The following is a 19,010-nucleotide window of genomic DNA, read 5'->3' on the forward strand; positions in this document are numbered from 1 at the left end:
GCCTTCATGGTTGCTAAGCAACTCAGGCGAGCGTTTGGTTCAGTGGTGAAGGAGCTAAATCAGCTAACAGTGAAAACCATCAAAACTGCTAACAGTGAAAACAACCCAAACTGCAGATTCACAGCTGAAGGTGAGCGATCACTTATGTTGTTAGCTCGTTGTGTGGTCATTTCCTTAGTTTAACAGATTTTCTTTTTGAGAACAAGACCAAAGAAAACAGCTTTGTTGCTAACTTAAATCTGCTGCTAACGTTAGCGGATAGAGATCTGCGTGTTGTTTGCTCGTTTTATTGACGATTTCTTCATGGCTTTCCATTTATTTATTTCGGTTTGTAACGTTAGCTGAAAGGCAGAGCTTTAAACAACAGTTTTCTCTCGTGTTCAGTGTTTAGGGTTAACTTACAGTATATATTACAGTTAAACACAGACTCCGGGTTTCATCGCCTGTAATTCACTGTGTGCTTCAAACTTTGATATCATATTCACATATTAATCTCCATATTCTTTAGAAAACTCTTGAAATCGCTCTGCTGCTCTTTAAACACTTTCTTATTGTTTTATTCAGCATTCAGCAGTTCTGGCAATAGTTCAGCAGTAGATTCGCGATTGCTGAATGATTCACTCTTTTAAATCGGTTCACTGAATCGGTTCACTGAATCGGAAATGTTTATAATGGTGTTCATGTTGATATAATGTCACATGAATATGGTAATCGGTGTATAATATCTGATGCTGTCATATACAGGTGTGTCGTGCTACTGCACTGTACATTTTGTTTAATAATCATGATTAGAGTCTAATTACAGCTATTTTATGTATTTTGCTTTCTAAAGAAAGTGGATTAAATGTACCGGTTCGCTTTTGTCATGTTGCTTGTTGTTTAACTGGTAACTCTCTCTAAACTGGGTTAGGGTTAGGGGTTAGGGTTAGGGGTTAGGGGTTAGGTTACCGGATTATCCAGTATTGCATAATTTTCTTTTTTATTTCATAATATTTCATTAATACATAACCCATGTGTGTGTACATGCATTATATTGATTAATTTCTTGATTATAATCATTAGACACTGAAGCATCAGTGGATTCCAGAACCATCAGAACACAATGGCGGGTCAGAGGCCCGTGAGCCGCGGGTCATTCAGTGCCGGACGCCCACCGACAGCCATCAGAGTCAGCACTGCGGTGAGTGATTGTGTGTGAGTGTGTATGAGTGAGTAAGTGTGTGAGTGTGTGTGTGTGTGTGTGTGTGTGTGTGTGAGAGTGATTGTGAGTGAGTAAGTGAGTGAGTAAGTGAGTGTGAGTGAGTGAGTGTGAGTGTGAGTGTGAGTGAGTGTGTGTGAGTTTATGAGAGTGTGTGTGAGTGTGTGTGTGTGTGTGTGTGTGTGTGTGAGTGAGTGTGTGATTGTGTGTGTGTGTGTGAGTGAGTGAGTAAGTGAGTGAGTAAGTGAGTGAATGTGTGTGTGTGTGTGTGATGGGCAGGTTTAGGGGTCGGGTTAGTGTGTGTGTGTGTGTGTGTGTGTTTGTGATGGGCAGGTTTAGGGGTAGGGTTAGTGTGTGTGTGTGTGTGTGTGTGTGTGTGTGTGTGTGTGTTTGTGATGGGCAGGTTTAGGGGTAGGGTTAGTGTGTGTGTGTGTGTGTGTGTGTGTGTGTGTTTGTGATGGGTAGGTTTAGGGGTAGGGTTAGTGTGTGTGTGTGTGTGTGTGTGTGTGTGTGTGTTACGGGTCACGACAGCCATCAGAGTCAGCACTGCGGTGAGTGTGTGTGTATGTGTCACAGGTGGTGATAGTGTAAGATCGCACTGATGTGTGTGTGTGTGTGTGTGTGTGTGTGTCACAGGCCCCGGGGACCGCTCGTCCCGGCACCAGAGCAGGACCCATGGCCGCCGCGGGGGTTCTGTCAGCTCAGATCAGAGTGGCGGATCGGCCCGTGACTCAGCAGGGCCTCAGCGGGATGAAGACCGGCGGGAAAGGTGGATGAGTGTGTGTGTGTGTGTGTGTGTGTGTATGTTAGAGATGCGCGGATGGGCTATTATTTCATCCGCAACAACATCACAAAAATCATCATCCAGCCGCACCAACGTTTTTGACCAATTGTCTAAACCGCACCCGCCCGCCATCCGTTGATTTGTGTATACATATATTTTTCATTTGATTGGTTCAACCGCCCGCCACCCGCCCGAATTTAATTAAAATATTATTTTTCGTCACGTCATCCGCCCAATCCGCGGTTTATCCGCGGAGTCCGCTGCTGTAACCGCCAACCGCGCATCTCTAATGTATGGGTAGAAGACATGCGGGAAAGGTGGAGCTCCTCTGTTCTGCTGGATTGATGTGAGATCAGTGCTAGTGTTAGACTGACGTGAGGTCAGTGCTAGTGTTAGACTGATGTGAGATCAGTGCTAGTGTTAGACTGATGTGAGGTCAGTGCTAGTGTTAGACTGATGTGAGATCAGTGCTAGTGTTAGACTGATGTGAGGTCAGTGCTAGTGTTAGACTGATGTGAGGTCAGTGCTAGTGTTAGACTGATGTGAGATCAGTGCTAGTGTTAGACTGATGTGAGGTCAGTGCTAGTGTTAGACTGATGTGAGATCAGTGCTAGTGTTAGACTGATGTGAGATCTGTGCTAGTGTTAGACTGATGTGAGATCAGTGCTAGTGTTAGACTGATGTGAGGTCAGTGCTAGTGTTAGACTGATGTGAGATCAGTGCTAGTGTTAGACTGATGTGAGGTCAGTGCTAGTGTTAGACTGATGTGAGGTCAGTGCTAGTGTTAGACTGATGTGAGATCAGTGCTAGTGTTAGACTGATGTGAGATCAGTGCTAGTGTTAGACTGATGTGAGATCAGTGCTAGTGTTAGACTGATGTGAGATCAGTGCTAGTGTTAGACTGATGTGAGATCTGTGCTAGTGTTAGACTGATGTGAGATCTGTGCTAGTGTTAGACTGATGTGAGATCAGTGCTAGTGTTAGACTGATGTGAGATCTGTGCTAGTGTTAGACTGATGTGAGATCTGTGCTAGTGTTAGACTGATGTGAGATCTGTGCTAGTGTTAGACTGATGTGAGATCTGTGCTAGTGTTAGACTGATGTGAGGTCAGTGCTAGTGTTAGACTGATGTGAGATCAGTGCTAGTGTTAGACTGATGTGAGGTCAGTGCTAGTGTTAGACTGATGTGAGGTCAGTGCTAGTGTTAGACTGATGTGAGGTCAGTGCTAGTGTTAGACTGATGTGAGATCAGTGCTAGTGTTAGACTGATGTGAGATCAGTGCTAGTGTTAGACTGATGTGAGATCTGTGCTAGTGTTAGACTGATGTGAGATCTGTGCTAGTGTTAGACTGATGTGAGATCAGTGCTAGTGTTAGACTGATGTGAGATCAGTGCTAGTGTTAGACTGATGTGAGATCAGTGCTAGTGTTAGACTGATGTGAGATCTGTGCTAGTGTTAGACTGATGTGAGGTCAGTGCTAGTGTTAGACTGATGTGAGATCAGTGCTAGTGTTAGACTGACGTGAGATCAGTGCTAGTGTTAGACTGACGTGAGATCAGTGCTAGTGTTAGACTGACGTGAGATCAGTGCTAGTGTTAGACTGACGTGAGGTCAGTGCTAGTGTTAGACTGATGTGAGATCAGTGCTAGTGTTAGACTGACGTGAGATCAGTGCTAGTGTTAGACTGATGTGAGGTCAGTGCTAGTGTTAGACTGATGTGAGATCAGTGCTAGTGTTAGACTGACGTGAGATCAGTGCTAGTGTTAGACTGACGTGAGATCAGTGCTAGTGTTAGACTGACGTGAGATCAGTGCTAGTGTTAGACTGATCTGAGATCTGCATACTCACCCTTTATTCTCACTCCTTCAGGACCTCAGAGGCAGATTCTGGATAAGTCATATTACCTCGGGTTATTACGGTAAGTTTCTTCTTGTCATTTATTGCATGTTTCATTATCTCTCAGGTAACACGGTCTGATTAATATTTCGCTTGTTTGCTTCAGGAGTAAAATAAACGAGCTGACGATGGAGTCTACTAAACTACAGAAGGACATCGACACCTCCAGTCAGGAGAATTCAGTGTTTCTGTCTTATGAGAAACGGTAACTTTACCTTCAGAAACCAGAATTATGTCTTAATAATACAAGAAAGACAACAAATTATAATTTTAAAATATTGTTCTTTAAAATAATATGACGCATCCTACGTTTTAAATTGTATATATTTCGAAGAATAAATATATATGATGAAACAATGTGTATATTTCTGATTCTCTAATAAGAGATAAGGACTTTTTCTTTAGTTTTGATGACATCAGGATAATTAATTTCATGTCTTCAAACTCTATGTGAGCAGAGCAGAAGTCCTGGCTGGAGAAATCAAAGATCTTCAAGGCCAGCTGGCGGATTACAACATGGTACATTATTTTATAACCATTGGACTTGTATTTGTAATTTTGAGGCACATGATGATGTCATTATTTAAGTAAGCTGTGTCTTTTTCTAAATCTCCAGCTAGTTGACAAACTGAACACTAATACTGAGATGGATGAAGTCGTGAACGACATCATCATGGTGAGTTCACATTATTTCTACACATTATTTCTTCTTTCCTCTCCCTGTGCTCCTGCTGAGTTCTCTGTGTTTGTGTCATCAGCTGAAAGCACAGAATGACAGAGAAGCTCAAAGTATGGACGTGATCTTCACTGAGAGAAGAGAGTAAGTGCTTTTGTCTTTGAGTCTCCTCATCAAACTGATCAATCACGCTGAAACTTCTTTTTAAATCAGCAATTTTATATATTGCGGACAAAAAATCTAGGATATTTGGGACAAAGTATTGTATACATCTCTGACAAGCTTTTAAAATCTTTAAATAAGGTTTAGAATTATTATGTTATAAAGTGCAATGACAGCATTCACTGCAAAAAATTAAAATAAATTCTACCTAAGTCTTAAAGGGGTCATGAACTGCATTCTTTTATTGTTTCATTATGTTTCCTGGGGTGCACTTATAATGTTTGTGGCAAGATAACCGATGGCGGAGTCAGGGAAGTCCACAGTAATCGATTGTCGAGTTCACGCGCGTGATCATAGGTACTAAACCTATGCGCGTGAACTCGACAATCGACTACTGTGGACTTCGACCGAAAACAGGATGTAAATACAGGTATGTGCGCTGGCTGAATAAACATCATTTTTTTAAATATCTTTCACATCTACTGCAGTCAGATTCACCCGCGTTCACTCCGAAGGGGCTGCAGGACTCTGCGGGACTCGCGTCGCGTGTGGAGCTGCTAACTGTCTCTTAGCAATCCCGACCTGCTTCATATCACAGTCATGATAAAACCATCGATGTATTCACTCATCCATAAACATTATTAGATCGGTCGGCTTGCCGTTGACGACAAGATCCATAATTCTTAGCAAATGTTGCGTCATCAAACTACGCCTTTGTTATTGTAAGAGGTTAGCGACCCCTAGCGGCGATACTACGGCCATACTGTACGTTTAAGTATGAAGTCAATTTTTATAAATTTTTATTTACTCCAGTAAATGTATCTTGATTTAAGAATGTTTAGATATTTTTGCTGGAAAACAAGACAGAAACACTGAGGAAGAACATGAACACACTGTTCACACACACTGTATTAACGTGCTGCGATTGCATGTATTTGCAATTCTGGTTCAATTATATTTTTGGTTTTATATTTTAAGGCATTTTCATATTGCACTACTGCACTGGAACAAAAGATCCTCACAGTCTGTTCATGCAAAAACTCGTAGCTTAATTAGTCCACCAATGTGCCCTAGCCCTGAGACGCGCGGATAGAGTTCTGGCTCACGACTCGCGGTCGGCGTCTGGATGGCGGCTGTAGTTCCCCGGCTCGATGTAGCCGTCCTCGATGAAGCCGTCGTCCTCCAGCTCCTCCAGCTCCTGAGCGCTGGTCTCCGTCTGCTGCGTGTCCAGGCTGAAGTTAGAGAAGCGGCCGCTGAACACGCCGGGCTCGCCGTCCTCACACAGCCTCTGGTGCCGGTAGTTGAACAGGAGTTTGTACCAGGAGGGAGACTTGACAGCGCAGACGATGATGACGGAAGTGCTGAGAGTCAAAGCCACGACACCGAGCAGAAACTTCCAGCTGTGGCTCCCCGTCTGCGTCCCTCCATCCCTCGCATTGAACCCTGAGGACACACACACACGTTCATCATGTACACACAGCATCTCTAACCCTAACCCTGAGGACACACACACACACACACACACACACACACACACACACACACACACACACGTTCATCATGTACACACAGCATCTCTAACCTTGAGGACACACACACACACACACACACACACACACGTTCATCATGTACACACAGCATCTCTAACCCTAACCCTGAGGACACACACACACGTTCATCATGTACACACAGCATCTCTAACCCTAACCCTGAGGACACACACACACACACACACACACACACGTTTATCATGTACACACAGCATCTCTAACCCTAACCCTGAGGACACACACACACGTTCATCATGTACACACAGCATCTCTAACCCTAACCCTGAGGACACACACACACACACACACACACACACACACGTTCATCATGTACACACAGCATCTCTAACCTTGAGGACACACACACACACACACACACACACGTTCATCATGTACACACAGCATCTCTAACCCTAACCCTGAGGACACACACACACACACACGTTCATCATGTACACACAGCATCTCTAACCCTAACCCTGAGGACACACACACACACACACACACACGTTCATCATGTACACACAGCATCTCTAACCTTGAGGACACACACACACACACACACACACACGTTCATCATGTACACACAGCATCTCTAACCCTAACCCTGAGGACACACACACACACACACGTTCATCATGTACACACAGCATCTCTAACCCTAACCTTGAGGACACACACACACACACACACACACACACACACACACACACACGTTCATCATGTACACACAGCATCTCTAACCTTGAGGACACACACACACACACACACACGTTCATCATGTACACACAGCATCTCTAACCCTAACCCTGAGGACACACACACACACACACGTTCATCATGTACACACAGCATCTCTAACCCTAACCTTGAGGACACACACACACACACACACACACACACACACACACACGTTCATCATGTACACACAGCATCTCTAACCTTGAGGACACACACACACACACACACACGTTCATCATGTACACACAGCATCTCTAACCCTAACCCTGAGGACACACACACACACACACGTTCATCATGTACACACAGCATCTCTAACCCTAACCTTGAGGACACACACACACACACACACACACACACACACACACACACACACACACACACACACACACACGTTCATCATGTACACACAGCATCTCTAACCTTGAGGACACACACACACACACACACGTTCATCATGTACACACAGCATCTCTAACCCTAACCCTGAGGACACACACACACACACACACACACACACACACACACACGTTCATCATGTACACACAGCATCTTTAACCTTGAGGACACACACACACACACGTTCATCATGTACACACAGCATCTCTAACCCTAACCCTGAGGACACACACACACACACACACGTTCATCATGTACACACAGCATCTCTAACCCTAACCCTGAGGACACACACACACACACACACACACACACACACACACACACACACACACGTTCATCATGTACACACAGCATCTTTAACCTTGAGGACACACACACACACACGTTCATCATGTACACACAGCATCTCTAACCCTAACCCTGAGGACACACACACACACACACACACACACACGTTCATCATGTACACACAGCATCTCTAACCTTGAGGACACACACACACACACACACACACACACGTTCATCATCTCTAGTCAAGTCACCTTCATTTATATAGCCCTTTTAACAATATAGATTGTAGAATAAAGCTCTAGAATAAATAAGTTATTGTCCAGCTAAAGTTAGTTTGATTGATTCACTTCTGTTGTAAAGATCATTAGTGATTGACTTAGGGGGCGCTAACACACACCGCTCTCACAGAAAACCCGTAATGCGCTCCGGCTCATCCGCACAACAGCAGTGTTTGAGCTCGAGAATGCAGACTTTGAAACAGGTTCCAAGATGCAAGTGATCATCTCCATGTAAACTTCAAGAGCGTGACTCTGTGAGAACGCTGACGGCGTGCACATGCGTATCACGTGTTCAGTCTAGAGATATACGCGTTAGAGCATGTTAGCTCTACACAGTTCCTTTCCACAGCCTAATCCACCGACACACAGCTGTGTGTTTGATTCTGGTTAGTGGGAAATGTTTTTCACATCGGCAACGCTTGTTATTTACCTTGTTTGTGTCCAGTAAGAGAATCCACACCAGAATACTGTAACAGTGGCTTTCTCTAATATGTCTATGGGTCGTTTGCTAGTTGAGCTCATGAGTCATAAGTGTTGATATGGACATTCAGGCACATTATTTCTGATGGTTTTACCTTTGCTGGAGTTGTAGACGCGACTGCTGGTGCTTTGCTCTGTGGTTTGCAGTGATGCTAATCTAGTCTTCGTTGTTGGGACTTGATTTAAGCAGAAAGAGTTTCCATCGAGGACAGCTGTTTTCTGGGGGGTGTAACAAAACACTTCTCTGCCTGTAAAACAAACATTTTGCAGATGAATAAATCAAACAAAACAAACATGAAGTTGGCCAGAGCATAAACACCATATCTGAAGATGGAGAACATCCTAATAGTCTAGATGGAAATAGGGGTCCACGCGCACCCCCCGGCTTTTTTTTTGCCACCTGATTTTTTCAAATCTTTAAAGTGTCTATTTTCAGAATCTGCCAGGTAACAAGCTGAAATAATGTCCCAAAGGCTTCATTTTTAACCCTTTGCGGAACCCGACCGGAACTCGAAAAATCAAAAAATTATATAGAAAGTGGCATAACATTTGAAGTAAACAACATACAGACACAAATGAACATATTTTCCCATACAATTCTGACCCCAGGAATTGAATGGAATGGTCATTTTTGACATTTGAAAACATATTGACCCTATTTCTGGACAAAAATAGCAAAAAATGTCCAAAAATGTGTAGAGGATCAACTATATTTTCCTTTTCTGAAGTGCATAGGGTGATTTCTTTTTCACAAACTGTTATTTCTTTATCATTCAAGTGTCTATTTTAAAATTAAATTGGGTACCAAGCTGAAATAATGTCCAAAATGCTTTATTTTTAACCCTTTGCTGCACCCGAACGGAACCCGAAAAATCCAAAAATGATATAGAAAGTGGCATAACATTTGAAGTAAACAACATACAGAGACAAATTAACATTTTACCATACAATTCTGACCCCAGGAATTGAATGGAATGGTTATTTTTGACATTTGAAAACATATTGACCCTATTTCTGGACAAAAATAGCAAAAAATGGCCAAAAATGTGTAGAGGATCAACTATATTTTCGTTTTCTCAAGCGCATAGAGTGATTATTTTTTTCACAAACTGTTATTTATTTATCATTCAGGTGTCTATTTTAAAATTAAATTGGGTACCAAGCTGAAATAATGTCCAAAATGCTTTATTTGTAAACCTTTGCACCAAACTCGAAAAATCTAATGTGATATAAAGTGCCATAACTTTTGATGTAAACAACTCACAGAGACAAATGGACACATTTTCCCATACAATTCTGACCCGGGGAAATTGTTATTTGTTATATTTTAGAACATCTTGACCATCTATGGTCAAAAACAGCAAAAAAAAAGCTAATTTGACACCATTTTTATTATACTAATAGCAGCCTGAAATGGGGTTTATTTTAACCTTTTACTGCACCTATCCTGAACCTGAAGAAATTGAAAATAGCTTTACTTTTGAAGTAAACAAAACAAAGCAAATTAACTTAAAAAGTTTGGGAATGTTGGGGCTTTGCAGTTTGGCAGTTGGTGGCTGTCGGTTGGTACCTGCAGATCGCCATTTCCCACTGCTTTCTCTTTTGATAATTTATTTCTAATAATTTAAAACGCAGTGCAACTAAATCTAAAAGATTAATGGTCTGGTGTCGACTAATGCAAATCGCCCAGCTCGAGGGGCGGCACCAAGCGTGCATTTGAAAATCTCACTGCACGCAATTGGATAACACTACGACCAATCACAACAATAAAATGCTACCAGCGGAGCTAACTGGTAGATTATAGTCTTACCGTATCCGGTCGGCAAAACAGCAAAAACGTCCTTCTTGCAAAGGAACAATTCAAGCGCCGTCTTCTGTTCCTCTTTTAGATAAAAAGCCAAGTCTAACTCGTTCATTGTAGCGGCCAAAGCTGTTTCAAACAACTGGTATTCATCCATAGCCATCTTGCAATGTTTACTAATGACTTCGACGTAACAGCACTGTCGTCATCTGTTTAGCTCACCTCTGGCCCGCCTATATCAGATAACCCGATGTGATTGGTGCAGCTCCGATCGAGGGGCATATTTAATGAGCATCATTACTCAACACCAGAGTATCTCGCTGAGCAAATTCAACTTGTGCTCTCGTGAGAACTCTGTATTACCAGGGTATCTGAAGGAGCTCCAAGAAGGTGTTCCTTCTCGTTTCCCAATCATTGCATTTTCTGTGACAAAGCAAAATCCAAGTTCAAGGGCAAGACTGAAGAGCTTACAAAGTTTCAGAGTTGGAAACACAAGGAACCAGCCTGGAAAGTTATTGAACCTAGGGCACAGGAATTAAAGAAATAGGCTCTTTATCTCAAGGTGTAGGACAAGGACCTTTTTGCAATGGAAGCTAAGTATCATCTATCATGCAGAAACAACTTCAACACAGAGTACCAAATCCATGAGCATGGAAGGGAGAGAGCAGAAAAGGCAGCAGACAACATTGACAGTCTGCAGGCCCAGAAGATAGCAGCACATAAGTCGTATTGTGTGGTAAAGGATTACATTCTTAGGCGCCGTTCACATATCGAGTGTTGCAAATTAGCAGTTTTGCTATAACACTAAAAAACAATGTATCTGGTTTGTCCAATGCTGTTGTTATGTCCATATCAAATAAATAAATAAATACCTCAAAATATCGCGCCTAAAAACGCATAGAAAACGCTAGGCGCGCCGCGTTCTCATTTTTCCAAAGCGCTAGGGCGGTTGCGCTCCGGAGGCGTCTGTCGTTGCTAAGCGTGCTAAGCGTGTGCAATAATTTAATACGCAGTGCAGCTGCACAGCGAACACAGCAGAGCGTCTAGCTCGCCCATTGGCTGTGCTGCGGCAACTGCACAACCTATGGCCAAGCGCCTCTGACGTGATGGGCGCCAATTCATCTGATTGGGTCGCACGTCAGAGTGCGCCTAAATGGGCGTGGCCTTAGTTAAGTCAAGTCAAGTCAAGTATATTTGTATAGCGCTTTTCACAATACAGATTGTTTCAAAGCAGCTTCACAGTATTAAATTAAAATAATACAACAAGGTTTGTTTCTAGTGGAATTTATTCATTGATAAAATAAAATTAAATATCCCATAAAGGAATCCCATTCTGGCCAAATAGCAGGTTTAAATCGACTGAAGTGACCTTACTCTCAGGGAACCGAGGTTACGTTAGTAACCGAGTATGTTCCCTTTCGAGAACGGTCACTTCGTATTACGTAGCTAATATGCAGTGGGGACGCAATGTAAAATGCCGCACTATTAGCAAGTGGCTGCATACAACTGGATCCTAGGGAAGCACCCCGAGGTTCACAGAAACAAGCCATAACAAACCCCAACATAGTGACAGTAACCAGACGTGAGTCGGGTTTCATGAATAAGGGGCTGGAGTATAAGGGTCGCTCCGAACATAAGTCCCAGGACAATTGTGCTAATGGACAGTAATAGGAAGACTAATAAGAGTGGACCCTAGCTGGAGTACTGACGATGCAGCGGCCATGAGACCGAGAAGCTTCTGAAACTTCCTGAGGGGCATGCACGCACCTACCCTGAAGGACCCCTTATAGAGAGAGCGCACTCTGGTGTGAGCCGCTCTCTCTCATCATTGTAGAGTCGATAACTGTGCCCATAAAGCTTACGTTCTGGCTGGCTAACAGTTTGCTCTTGGAAAAATTGACCCTGAGCCCCAGGCATTCCAAATAGCTGAGGAGCATGGATCTGTCTGTCAATAATTCGGTCTTCGACTGACAAATAATGAGCCAATCGTGGAGATAGTTCAGCACGCGCACTCCGTTGCCTCAGGGGAGAAAGTGCTGCGTCCATGCACTTTGTCAAAGTACGGGCTGCTAGAGACAGACCGAACGGTATGACCGTGTATTGATAAGTCTACCCCTCTAAGGCGAATCTCAAGAATGGCCTGTGATGGGGCGTTATCTTAATGTGAAAGTAAGCGTCTTTCAGATCCACCGTTAAAAAAACAATCCCCCGGGCGAACCTGCGCGAGGATTTGTTTGGTAGTTATCATTCTGAATGGCCATCTCATGAGAGCTTTGTTCAGATGTCTCAGATCTAGAATGGGGCGAGTGCCACCGTCCTTTTTTGGTACAAGGAAGTAACGGCTGTAAAAGCCTGACCGGCTCAGCGCGGGGGGACTCATTCTATCGCCCTTTTTTCTAGCAGATTTTGCACTTAGGTGAGAAGCACGTGAGCCACGCCGCTTCTCACCGAGGTCTCGATGACCGCCTGAAACCATGGGGGTCTGCGAGGGAATTGGAGCGAGTAACCTCTCTTTATAATGTACAAAACCCATTTCGACACTCCAGGGATGTCTTGTGAACCGCTCTGGATCTCCAGCCAACAGCAGTGGGCAGGCATAGATGGGCGACAACTGCTTCTTTGAGCAGAGGCAGCTTCTCATAACCTTTTTCTGCTGCACCGTCAACAGAGGAGAGCGTGGCGGAAGTAAAAGCGCTCGTGCGTGCTGAGTACGGCGCACGCCATGATTTCGTGAGTTCGTAGTGGACCTCAGGGAAAAAAAGGCGCTGGCTTGTGACGGGGGCCTGCTGGCGCCCAGGCAGAAACCATCCATCCAGCCTGCTTCTAGGTGGCTCCTCAGGCGAGGCCCATTCGAGACTGAGGTCTAAAACGGCCGCAGTGAGGATACGCAGCATCTCAGTGTCCGAATTAGCCTAGTTCCGGTAGCAGCAGCGCTAGCACCAGACTATGAGAAGGCGGGGTCAGCTGGGCCTGTCCACTCTTCCTCAAGCGCAGCGATGGAGAGGCTGTCGTTGTGTTTTTCGTGCGATCTGCCGAAGGAGACGAGACCTGTCGCTTGAAGGGAGAGGGGGCATTGGTCTGCCTGAGTGAACAGGACCGGCGAAGTAGAAAGTGAGTGAGAAAGTGAGAAAGCGACAGTGTCGCCGTCTCGAAAGAGAGCTAGCCGTGTCTGCAGTGTTGAGATGGGCAGGCTCTTCCAGTGAGAGCAGCCTGCGGCAGAGAGTGCAGCTTCAGTGTGGGTGGGTCCCAGGCACGTGGCGCACTCCGAGGGCCCATCTTCCTTGTGTATGCACAAGGGGCGAGGCATTTGAAACAATGTTCGTTAAATTTGACTCTTTTAGAACTGAGTGTCGCAGCAGCAAACACAACAGTAGCAGTAAAAGGATATAGCATTTTTTTCAAATGGCGATCTGCAGGTACCAACCGACAGCCACCAACTGCCAAACTGCAAAGCCCCAACATTCCCAAACTTTTTAAGTTAATTTGCTTTGTTTTGTTTACTTCAAAAGTAAAGCTATTTTCAATTTCTTCAGGTTCAGGATAGGTGCAGTAAAAGGTTAAAATAAACCCCATTTCAGGCTGCTATTAGTATAATAAAAATGGTGTCAAATTAGCTTTTTTTTTGCTGTTTTTGACCATAGATGGTCAAGATGTTCTAAAATATAACAAATAACAATTTCCCCGGGTCAGAATTGTATGGGAAAATGTGTCCATTTGTCTCTGTGAGTTGTTTACATCAAAAGTTATGGCACTTTATATCACATTAGATTTTTCGAGTTTGGTGCAAAGGTTTACAAATAAAGCATTTTGGACATTATTTCAGCTTGGTACCCAATTTAATTTTAAAATAGACACCTGAATGATAAATAAATAACAGTTTGTGAAAAAAATAATCACTCTATGCGCTTGAGAAAACGAAAATATAGTTGATCCTCTACACATTTTTGGCCATTTTTTGCTATTTTTGTCCAGAAATAGGGTCAATATGTTTTCAAATGTCAAAAATAACCATTCCATTCAATTCCTGGGGTCAGAATTGTATGGTAAAATGTTAATTTGTCTCTGTATGTTGTTTACTTCAAATGTTATGCCACTTTCTATATCATTTTTGGATTTTTCGGGTTCCGTTCGGGTGCAGCAAAGGGTTAAAAATAAAGCATTTTGGACATTATTTCAGCTTGGTACCCAATTTAATTTTAAAATAGACACTTGAATGATAAAGAAATAACAGTTTGTGAAAAAGAAATCACCCTATGCACTTCAGAAAAGGAAAATATAGTTGATCCTCTACACATTTTTGGACATTTTTTGCTATTTTTGTCCAGAAATAGGGTCAATATGTTTTCAAATGTCAAAAATGACCATTCCATTCAATTCCTGGGGTCAGAATTGTATGGGAAAATATGTTCATTTGTGTCTGTATGTTGTTTACTTCAAATGTTATGCCACTTTCTATATAATTTTTTGATTTTTCGAGTTCCGGTCGGGTTCCGCAAAGGGTTAAAAATGAAGCCTTTGGGACATTATTTCAGCTTGTTACCTGGCAGATTCTGAAAATAGACACTTTAAAGATTTGAAAAAATCAGGTGGCAAAAAAAAAGCCGGGGGGTGCGCGTGGACCCCTATTTCCATCTAGACTATAAGCTCTGGTTCTCACCGGCTGATACGCCAGACTCGTTCAGATGTTTGATGAGACTTGTGAGCGAACAGGAGCAGTTCCACGGATTTTCCTCCAAATCCAAACTCTTCAGTTTTATCAGTCCTTTAAAGATGTCTTTGTTAAGGGTTTTCAGTTCATTTCCCCTCAGAATAAGAGTCTCTAGGTGTGTGAGGCTGTCGAAAGCTCCTTCAGGCAGTGACTGTATGTGGTTGTAAGAAAGATCTAGCACCCGAATCCCGGGATACTTGCGTAAAATCTCGATATCCGAGTTAGACATCGCCACGGAGTTATGGCTCAGGATCAGTTCGGTGAGGTTTGTAGGTTTCCCTGTAGGAATGCTTGTTAGAGATGCGTTGTTCATGTCCACCTGAACACAAAGGTTAATGTCTGTTTGAACATCGGAGTGTAACTTCACTGCAGATTCTCTCTTTTCACTGTATTTTACATGGAATTCTCCACAGTTTAGTCTATGATTTGTCTATGCCTTATTGTTAGACAGTGACTGATATAGAAAATGTTTATATAATTCGCTGTAAAGCAACACCTGAAGCGCTCACCTGCAGTGCGATCACCCTTGAGCTCATCAGAACGACTGCCATCCAGAACACACACACTCCTGTCCCGGTCATGGTCTCTCCGAACACACACACCTGTGATGATAACAGCACTGCATCAGCCAAACTCACCCAAACCCTGAGTAAGAGAAGAGCTCTCGATAAACGGTCCTGTCTATAGTGAGATAGAGAAGCTTCTCGAGAGGAAAAACCCTCTTCATGAGCGTCACACAAAGAGGATCTTTGTGCAGAAGAGTCAGTCTCCTATCAGCATCTGATGTCCCGTGTCTCTGCTTGTGTTTGTTATCTGCCATCAGACACACAGATCATCATGTTTATCCTGCACAGTCTCCCAGTGTTCTCCAGTGGTTGCTGTGATGCATCACTCTTGCATTGCATTGAATAATGACATTATTGTTTTCAGTATTGCATCTTGTAGATGAATTCAACTCATTTCATATCGATGAACTTTACACAGTTATTGAACTGAACTGAACTGATCTGAATCGCATCTTTTTCGACATCACTTGATCCAGTAATACTAACACTTTCTCTTCTATTCTATTCTATTATTTTGTTTAAATAATAATAATAAAAAGAAAAATGAACATGTACTGCGTTAGACTAAACTGAGAAGGGTCTTAGCACTTGCATATTGTTGTCCTACTTTAGTTTAACTGCTTCTATTGCTTTGGATAAAAGCGTCTGCTAAATGAATAAATGTAATGTAAATGAATAATGACACTGTTGTCTTTTTAGAGCAGAATTAGAACATGCCTCATCGTTCTCTTGTGAACACAGGCTGGCTGTCGAGCTTCTAGTGCACTAGTGGTCATGTGCGATCCTCAAGGTACTCTGACACACTTTTATAAGTGATCGTTATAGTATTATGTTTAATATAGTTCTTCTTCATTGAATATAGCACTTAATTGAAGTAATATAGCACTTCATTGAATCCGTACATCTTCAGTATAAATATGTTCATTTCAGTTCTTGTTGTAATAGTGATGTTGGCCTATTCCCTATTTCTGGATTTAAAAGACTCTCTAAGGATAATTGTTGCTCTGCTTTCCTCCTCAACTCGCCTTTCAACTATAAACGTCCTTTGTGTTTCCTCTACTACCGCTCACTAAGCCCTGTTGGATAGGCACATGTTTATGTGTTTTAAGTCTATATTAGTATATTCTTCTATGTTCCTCTCTTCTGCTGTAAAGTCTTGATTGACACGACTGGGTTAGTGACTAGTGTATCATCATTGTTTGTTCTGTTATATTTCAAATTATGTCAGTGTCGTGCTGAATTGATTATGAAAATGAAATGTCAAACACAATTGATGTATACATTTTTTTTCTTTTTTTTCTTCACCATATATGGAAATTAAATAGCATTAACCCTAACGTTGTGGTAGCATTTAGGATTTTTGCCTCAAAAGCTTATGTTTAATGCTGATTAGCACTCATAATCAGCATTGAACTTCAGCTTTTTATTTTTGTTATAGTTCAAATTATTTTAGAACTTGGATTCTTTAAAGATATATTCTTTTTGATTACATGTTTGAAATGATAAACATGGATAATATCTTCTGAACCTGACCAAACATTAAACATTTTGAACCAGCTCTATTATATCACATTTATGCACTACTTAAGGTGAACTGAATTAAACAGTTTTCTTTAAAAAAGAAAAGAAAAGGAAAAACTTTATAGATATGATTGTTAGAGTCAAGACTTACCCTTGAGCCGTGTGTAATAGCATATGTTAACACATACTTGAACGAGCTGAGATAGAAACAGACCTTTGCTCTCTGTAATAAAAAGACTGGCTAAAGATTGACCACATTCAGTCATTTAACTTCAGAAGGTGAACTATGACTTTTATTGTGTTCCTGTTGCTCATGGTGCTATAGAAACCCTAAGGTCATGGGTTTCATTCCCAGGGAATGCATGAACTGATGAAATATCTAACCCTTGAATGCAATGTAAGCTGCTTTCTATAAAGGTGTCGACCAAAAGCATACTTGTTGAACTTTGGTACAGTCTCAGAGTTTCTTGATACAGTTTTCAAAGTAATCTTTAGTTCCCTTTCGTTCGGTCACTCCGAGTTACGTCAGTGACTGACGAAATGGGGGATTCGCTTAGAAGCCTATCACCTTCGAGTTCTTACAAAACGAGCCGCTTCTGGGGAGTCCGCTATACCATGGTGGGTGGCAATGCCACTGTCGCCACTAACCATGCCGGAGGTCGCCACCCTACTGGCGAAGGGTGCGGTCGAGACTGTCCCTCCAGCCGAAATGAAGTCCGGCTTCTACAGCCCCTACTTCATTGTACCCAAGAAGAGCGGTGGGTTACGGCCAATCCTGGACCTGCACATCTTGAACCGAACCCTTCACTGGCTTCCATTCAAGATGTTGACAGCCAAACGCATTTTTGAATGTGTTCGTCCGCTGGATTGGTTTGCAGCGATCGACCTGAAGGACGCGTACTTTCATGTCTCTGTTCCTCCTCGACAGACCATTTCTTCGGTTTGCTTTCGAGGGGCAGGCATACTAGTACACGGTACTTCCATTCGGGCTAGCCCTGTCTCCTCGCGTCTTCACGAAAGTTGTCGAGGCAGCCCTTGTGCCACTTCGGCAACACAGGGTTCGCATCCTGAACTACCTCGACGACTGGCTGATTCTGGCTCACTTTTGAGAGCAGGTTTGCAAACACAGGGACCTGGTTCTCCGGCACCTCGCCCGTCTGGGCCTTCGGGTCAACAGGGAAAGAGCAAACTCTCCTCTGTGCAGAAGATCTCTTTTCTCGGTATGGAAATCGACTCGATCGCCATGAACGCACAGCTTACTTGGCAACAGGGCACGCTCCGAGTACCAGTGCTCTGCACCGTTTTCGAACATTGCTCAACACGTACTACTCCGTTCAGACAGCACAGCGACAGTAGCGTACATCAACCGACAAAGTGGTCTGCGCTCCCGCCGTATGTCGCAACTTGTCCACCATCTCCTCTTATGGAGTCAGAAGTATACGCTGATTTCACACAGCCACCATTTTGACATCGAAAGCGAGGCTCCGGTGGGAAGAAAACCAGAAGTAAAGATAAACAACAATGACTTGGACTACAAACCTGAAACTGCTGCAGCGATTTACTCTATTTGATGTGGAAAAATGGGCAGAGGATGGATGCCGAATCCCACGAGCTGTTTTGTTAAAAGGATACAGCAGCTGGATTGAGGGTTACCTCACTGATATTGAAGGTAAGGTTAACAATTTAAAAAATAATAATAATTTATGTAGTGCAAATGCAAACAACTTATATAACGTTACACTGTATTGTCAAAAGTATTGGAACACAATCGAAATGCATTATGTTTGCCCATGTTATTTTGTTTATAGTAAACATCAGCATGACATTTTATGTTAGAATGCATTTCGAATATTTTTTTGTAATGTTTACAGTCAGGAAAAGTGAGTCAGGCTGTGTTGTGAGGGCAAGGGCATTTCGCTCAATGCGACAAAACGATGCCCCATACATGGTGCAGG

At 42.9% G+C, this 19,010-nt stretch overlaps 2 protein-coding genes across 4 annotated transcripts in view; one reads left to right on the top strand and one right to left on the bottom strand.

The window, feature by feature from the left end:
* ift74 (intraflagellar transport 74) overlaps positions 1-19,010 on the top strand; it is a 71,271-nt gene continuing 52,261 nt past the window's right edge. For 2 of the 3 annotated variants that reach the window (XR_014627878.1, XM_084413066.1), the window contains exons 1-8: positions 1-130; positions 1,063-1,180; positions 1,835-1,967; positions 3,853-3,901; positions 3,986-4,084; positions 4,338-4,398; positions 4,496-4,555; positions 4,638-4,699. Coding sequence is in view for 2 of the 3 variants with exons in the window: in XM_084413066.1 (XP_084269192.1) it covers positions 1,103-1,180; positions 1,835-1,967; positions 3,853-3,901; positions 3,986-4,084; positions 4,338-4,398; positions 4,496-4,555; positions 4,638-4,699 (542 nt within the window). In the remaining variant the exon portion in view is untranslated. Of the gene's footprint in view, positions 131-1,062; positions 1,181-1,729; positions 1,750-1,834; positions 1,968-3,852; positions 3,902-3,985; positions 4,085-4,337; positions 4,399-4,495; positions 4,556-4,637; positions 4,700-19,010 lie in introns of those variants that run through there. The other variant, XM_084413067.1, reaches the window with a different exon arrangement.
* On the bottom strand, positions 5,609-17,240 carry LOC311293064 (leucine-rich repeat-containing protein 19-like). The gene is made up of 5 exons (XM_084413070.1): positions 17,207-17,240; positions 15,478-15,570; positions 14,918-15,287; positions 8,555-8,707; positions 5,609-6,160 (listed from the first exon to the last, which is right to left on the bottom strand). The coding sequence occupies exons 2-5, from the start codon at positions 15,547-15,549 to the stop codon at positions 5,820-5,822; spliced, it is 936 nt and encodes a 311-aa protein (XP_084269196.1). The 5' UTR covers positions 15,550-15,570; positions 17,207-17,240; the 3' UTR covers positions 5,609-5,819.

The sequence above is a fragment of the Rutilus rutilus genome (assembly GCF_951802725.1).
Source record: "Rutilus rutilus genome assembly, chromosome: 7".
NCBI classification, from domain to species: domain Eukaryota; kingdom Metazoa; phylum Chordata; class Actinopteri; order Cypriniformes; family Leuciscidae; genus Rutilus; species Rutilus rutilus.

Coding starts and splice junctions, on each gene's coding strand:
- LOC311293064 (XM_084413070.1), bottom strand. CDS start 15,549: ATGACCGGGACAGGAGTGTGTGTGTTCTGGATGGCAGTCGTTCTGATG. Junction 15,288..15,477: donor CAAGGGTGATCGCACTGCAG/GTGAGCGCTTCA, acceptor CTTTGTGTTCAG/GTGGACATGAACAACGCATC. Junction 6,161..8,554: donor CGTCTACAACTCCAGCAAAG/GTAAAACCATCA, acceptor GTGTGTCCTCAG/GGTTCAATGCGAGGGATGGA.